The 6,576-nt window shown below is 44.4% G+C and overlaps 1 protein-coding gene across 3 annotated transcripts in view; it reads right to left on the bottom strand.

Annotated features, from left to right (window-relative positions):
- Window positions 1-3,789: 3,789 nt before the first annotated feature.
- The window catches only part of DCAF1 (DDB1 and CUL4 associated factor 1), a 102,822-nt gene continuing 100,035 nt past the window's right edge, over window positions 3,790-6,576 (bottom strand). For all 3 annotated transcript variants that reach the window (XM_072650430.1, XM_072650432.1, XM_072650436.1), the window contains one exon: window positions 3,790-4,834. Coding sequence is in view for 2 of the 3 variants with exons in the window: in XM_072650432.1 (XP_072506533.1) it covers window positions 4,776-4,834 (59 nt within the window). In the remaining variant the exon portion in view is untranslated. The remainder of the gene's footprint in view (window positions 4,835-6,576) is intronic.

Here is a 6,576-nt window from a genome sequence, read left to right as displayed (position 1 = left end):
CAGACCTGCAGGGTATATTGCCATGTGCCAAACACCAGGACACACTAACACCTGCCTTCTGGCAGCTTTTTATTGAGACCTGAGGCAGTATGAACAGAGCAAGAACTGGGAGGGGGGATATCTGAAAGTCTAATTTTTAGTCAGTAAGTCTGTGATTAAATGTTCTCTTGAATGCAGTTCATGGCCTCCCTCTCCATTCTTCACCATAAGAAGGCTCAGTGTAGCACCTGCCTCAGTCTTGCAGATGGCCTTGTTAAGTTCAACATTTACTAAGCATGTACTATGTACGTGAGACACATTTTGTTGGGTGCTGGACCTGAAAAAATAGTGGACAGATTGGAGGGTCAGAATTACAGCGTGCAGCTATTTGAAATGAGACTGTGCCTAATAAAAATAGCCTTTCAGAACACAAGCTTTCCCAACATGTCACTTGCCAAAACCTCTGAAAAGTCTTGAAAAACGCTATTCATATTGGCTAAAAAGTTAACGGGCAAAAGGGCGTAATAGGGGTGCTACCTGAGCCCCAGAAACAATTACCTTCCAATAGAAGCCACACACTCTAATTAGACGTCCACTGCCTAGCAAACTCACCTTGCAACTCTTTATAAAATGAGCGCTTAATAACCGCTGAGGAAGCAGATAAGAGCTCCAGTGGAAGAGGCTCTGAAAGCTTATTTTTTTATTTTGTACCAATTGGAAAGGATGTGTACTCTGGTATTCGTTTCAGTGAACTTGAGGTGAAGCTTATCTCAGGTAACCAGGAAACAGGCTCTTTGTTAAGGCATCTTTCAGGTAAGTCCCAAGAAGGAAAGTGACTCCTGGGACATTTTCAGAAATAACCATGCAATTCCAGGTTTCAGAATTTATCTGTTTTTGACAGCTTTAGAGAACCTGCTACCCCATACTTCTTTGCCTGAATCCTTTCCTCTCCTCCAGCAGGCAGCTAGGAAGCAGCTGCTTCCTGGAGAATTGAGAACACTGAGAGCAGGTAGGCAAGCTGAACTCCTGAGCTTTCATCCAGGACTCAGAAATGAGGCCATGTGCTGGACTATTGTGGCCCATATGATCTTTAGTTCTTGGAGGGAGATAAGTTTGACCAGGCTCATGGACTGTTAGAGCTGGCTGAGTCCTTAGGCATTTTACTAGATAAGTAAACAGACCCAGAGTAGGGATGTGATTTTGCCCGCATCCTTTTGGTCAAGAGCAAACTAATAAAATGTCCCCTAAGGTTGGGGCTTAAGGCCACCCTACAATGGAGTAATACACTTAAGCAATACCTGAAGCCCAGGCTTAGGACCAGAAACGCAGGTGGCTTACAGACAGGATGTGGTTAGTACCTTCAGGAAGCACAAGGCAAGATTTACTAAGCTGGAGAGCAATCTGGAATTTGGTTAATGCTGTAAAACTTTCCATTGCCTGGCTGACATCATCTGGATTGAAGAGCTCGGTTCCCAGCACTGGGGTCAGATCCTAATGGCCTTTCTACTCTTCCCTTCCCAGGGTCACAGTAGCACATGCCACGCTTTTAACTCCCCCTCTGAGCCATCAGATCCTTTCCTCCATCTCCCCCACCTGTCATAGTCACACCAGTGGTTCACTTGGGCAGCACTTTGGCTATACAGGCATTCTGAGCTCCAGACTATCATCAGTACCCATCTTTAGAACCCAACCCTGTGTCTAGACCTATCTTGCTACTACTAGGAAAAAAAAAAAAGTCAAACTGAAGATTTTTTAAAAATCACTAATTGTTTACTATTTACATGAAATCTACAAATATGTATTCTCTTTTTGGGTAGCTGAGATTTGTGGCTTTAGGTCTTTGGTAGCTCAGATAACAAAAAGGAAGAAGTAGGAAGGTGTTTATTCAGCCCTACCCTGGGGTGTATGACTCTAGGGGCTGTAGCCAAGTCAACCAAACCCAGCTTTCCTGAAGGGAGTCGCTGCCTCTCATTCGCCATCCCCGGGGGATCTGTTGCCAAGTTTCATCTGAGCCAGCCGCATTTCAGAGACACAGGTAAGTCCTACTGCTGGCTGAAGGAACCTTAGAGGATTTTGCAGGAGTTGTAATCCCAGAACTTAATTAGACCTAGAAGAAACCTTAGTACTCATGCACCAATCCCCTAATTTTACAGCTGAGGAAATGGTCTAAGAGGAAGCTATTTGCTCACAGTAACACTGATTTAGGGGTAATGCCAAGTCTAGAACTCAAGTCTTTGCAATAAACCATAAAAATGCAAAAGCCATTTGTAGCTCCCTGACTGAAAGCAGGCAGCACACTGGATCTGGCTCACAGGCTGGCGTTTCCTGACTCCTGAAACTTGGGTCTTACCTTTCTTGGTATCCTCACCACTTAACACTGTCATTGTCACATTTAGATGTTAATTCACTCGGTCACTGAACCGGGAATATGACTTTAATGCTACCTTAGATCGGGGCCAGCAGTTGGATAAGGTACCCTCCAAGTTAAGTTGGTCACCAACTCCTATTTTAGGCATAAAGAAGGTATAGCTAGTCTCTCAGCTTTTCTATCCTCTTGGGAATCAGAATACATATTTGTGTAGTACGGGCCTGTCAATATATATCCTGGGCTGATAAGCCTATCCCCTTCCAGCTGTCTGAATTTAACTTTAAAACCTTTTCCCATAACCCTTACCTGGGGGTGGAGAACCTTCAGCGTCAGGGCCACATGTGGCCTTCTAGGTCCTTTGGTGTGCGTGGCCTTTTGACTGAATCCAAGTTTTACAGAACAATCCTTCTATTAATAGGATTTATTCTGTGAAATTTGGATTCTGTCACCATCCCCACAACATGAGTGAATTGGGGCAAGAGCCTAGGAGCTATTGCTATAACAGAATCAAGAAATACTTAGGACTGGTGGCACTCGCTATGAGGTTCAGGGTGAGGATGATCACCTCTTCAAAGATAGGGAGGGAAATGGATTTGTGAATTCATTAGTATGGGGAACTCTGAAGAGGAGTAAACTCCTCCCTCTGTCAAAGTAAAATGGCACCTCTGCAATGAATATTCTTAAGATAGTTACCCAAGGCATTAAGAAATTAAGTGACTTGCCCAAGGTCAGCCAGGATGTGTTGCTGTCAGAACCTGAATCCAGGTCTTTCTGGCTCTAAGGCCATTTCCCTATACACTTCATCCAACTACCACTACCTCAGAATCTCTTCAGACTCTTACTTTGTCTCCTAAGAACAAAGCAGCCATGGCTGAAAGGGAAAGAATTACTTTTTTTATAGTTCTATCTTCCGGTAAGGCCGACCCTATTCTCTTTTCCAACATCCTTTTCAAAGGCAACCAAACAGCTCTTAGTGCCTCCCCTCCCACGCTCCCACTTATGCAGGCTGGACAGTGACTGTGGCTGAAGTGATCAGGCAGAGGCTCTCAAGTTTTGCTGTCTATCGATTCAGAATTCACCAACAACAACTCCCTTTCCCAGGAGCCCCTTCTCTTTTCCACCTCCCAGGGACTGGCTGGCACCAACTCTGCTATCGCTCCAGCCACATCATCGGCTTATGTTCTTGAAGCCAAAGCACAGAGAGGGCGGAGGAGACCACGTCCATCTGAAGAAGCAGCTCTCTCTCTGAAAAGACGTGCACGGAAATGGCGAAGTGGAGCTGACAAAGGTGCCTCAATAAAGTTCTTTGGGGGTGGGGGAAGGGAGGGGAGCAGACTCTCACCGCACTGCTACTGCCCTGTCCCTAGAGGCTGGAGAAGTCTGTCTGCACTGGGAGGGAGGAGCCCCACCTGCTGCTGGAAAGAGGACAGGTAAAGGCCGTGAACAAAGACAGACTCGTAGTTTATTTTGTACTTTTTTTAAATAAATACACTTTACATTAAAGAAAAAGGCCTTGGATTTGTAGTTTCCACACAGGAGAAAGGGAAGGAAAAAAAGATTAAAAAAAACTGAATCACGAAGAAAAATCGAGGGAGTGAACTTATATCCCAAGTTCCCTCGTCTCCACAGTGACCGAAATGCCAGGACTCGCTCCTGCCTGCCACTCTGCGAGGTGGGTGAACGAATGTGTGCATATGCATGGCAAACAGCAGTCAGCGCCTGCCTTCCTCCCCAGCTCTGGCACGAAGGCACCTCAAGTCAAGGAAAACACACCAACATCCTGACAGCATGAGGCAACAAAACTTTTTTTTTTTAAAAATCATATATTATATTTATAACAAAATAGTCTTAATCCATACAATTTAAGAAACCACGATTTTCCTTTTCATTTTAAATACTTGTGTAAAAACGCCTCTTTATATTGATCTTTGGGCATCACTTTCTCCCAAAGGAAATGAAGCTCAGGGGACAAGGTACCCGGTGGATATAAGTTCACACCCTCTTTGCTATAAACACCGGCAATTTTTTTTTTTGCTTTTATATAAAACTATTTCTTGTTCTTTAGTAAAGAACTTTATACAAAGAAAATATATTGTGAAATATCCCCAGAGAAGTGGGGCTTTTCCTTAAGGAAAAATTTATCCATCCTGGAGGAAGTGGGGAAAAGAAGGCAGAACAAGGGCCTAACCCCCAGTCTCTTTATTGAGTGGTCGCTGCTCGGCACAGCTGATTCTCTGCTTAAGCCCAAACCCTCCAAGCTCAAAGCCTACAGGTTGTCAAAAACAAACATCCCTGGGAGAGGGATAGACAGGGATGGGAGAGAGGGGAGAAGGTGTCAGGGAGGCTTGTTCTGAATTCGCTGCTCATTTGGTCTCCTGCCTGCCAGGAATAGAAATTCTTCAGTGGGCATGCGTATGATGAGCACTCCTCACTCATTCAAAGATAAGATGATGTCGTCTTCCAAATCGGAGTTATCTGAGCTATCAGCTGGAAAAGTAGAGAAGAAAAAGGGAGGTAAAGAGGAGGTTATGTGTTGAACTTACGGGAAGTGTTTAGAAAGTACTGTGCTCTACCTTTATCCTCCCTGAGTGGGTCAATTACCATTTTCAAGAAAGGAGAAAACATACCAATTAGCTGCTTGATGTTGGCAGCTGCGAGCACATCTGTTTCTGGCAACCATATCCTACCCTGGGAAATCTCAGCTCGATGTTCTTTAAAAAGGGCCAAGGCAGTTTTAACCTTTCTGTGCTCTTAGGAACACAGAAGTATTTCTGCTGCATGAAAGAATCTATCCAGCCAATCCAAATAAAAAAGAGATACTCAGTGGTACCAGAAGAAATCACCATATATGGCTTCAGCAGGTATCTATGCCATGCAGCACTGGCCCTGAGATCAGAGCTGCAGCCAAGCCAAAGGGATCCTAAGACTCCTACCTTGAGTTCAAGGGACAGAGAACAACATGGCACCCAGGAGGGTGTTCTTAAGACAGAAGATGTAAGATTTACAAGAAAAGATGGCCTGTACAGACTTCTAACTATAAACCCTAGGGGACCATCAATTACCTATGGAAGATTAGCCATCTTACAGCCATGACAAAGGAGAGGCTATTTTGAAATTCAAGGTAGGAGTTTGACTTCCTTGTGACTTGCTCCAACTCTCAACAAAACAGGTCTACAGCCCACCTGGAACACACACACCACAGAGCATCTTTTATGGACATGAAGCTCTGCTAGTTTGCTTCATTATGTCCCTTCCCCCTCACATCTGCCAGGCTGTACTAATGCCTTCTTATCTAATACTGACTGGAAATGCAAGGAGGCAAATCTGATTGTCTCAGTTGCCTCTACATTTCTGAGGCCTAAGTGGCCATTCCAAAGGGGGTCATCATGTATTATTCGAAGTGAAGCAGGACACAGAGGAAAAAGCCTGCCTCTGGTTTCAGCACTCTTCTTGGCTGTTCACAAAACAGAAAGCATGTCAAAATGGGAAAACTAAAAATTTTCAACAAGTCCTGTGATTCCTACTAAAGGGAATGAGTTAGCTACGGATAAATGGCTTCTCGTTTTAGCTACGTGACTAGCAAAAGCTTATTCTCTCCTCAACAAGCATAAAGCCCCCAAATGGGCAAAGATCAGGTACCGTCCTCTGTGAAGTTTTACTCTTCAGATTTCTACAGGTACTAGAGTTAACCACCTTTTTGGAAATTACAGGTAAAGCAAAAAGTGTTCTCAAACATCACTTCAAAGAAGCAGACAATAAAGCTCTTGGGCGGGACTGGACCAGAAGGTGAAAGTAACTGCCAGGAGTCACAATCAAGCAAAGGGGACAGCAAGCAAAGATCTCTTAAGAGTTCAAAGAGAACAAGGAAGGAAAATCAAAGAACAGAGGCTAGGAATTACTGAAGTAAATCAATAATGGCTTCGAATCTCATCAGAAAAGGTAAAGCTTTTCTCCAGCAGTCTGAAAAAGGGGTGCCAGGAAGCTAGGGGCTCAGAGAAGAGAAAGGAGGCCAATACAGCCTATTATCTCATGTGTGCCGAAGCACTTGACCTTCCTGCCCAAAGTCTAGAGATGTCCAAAGGCACAGCTGGAAACTAGGGTATGCCAAATGGACCAGGACAATTCATTCCAAAGAAGTGGACCCAACTACGGGAAGTGACACCTAACTACCAGCTCCAGCTACATGCAAGACCACCAAGAAAAGGCAATTAAGGGAATTCATGTAGCCA

This window comes from Notamacropus eugenii, chromosome 1, assembly GCF_028372415.1.
Source record: "Notamacropus eugenii isolate mMacEug1 chromosome 1, mMacEug1.pri_v2, whole genome shotgun sequence".
NCBI lineage: Eukaryota > Metazoa > Chordata > Mammalia > Diprotodontia > Macropodidae > Notamacropus > Notamacropus eugenii.
This window is presented reverse-complemented; position numbering and strand designations above follow the sequence as displayed.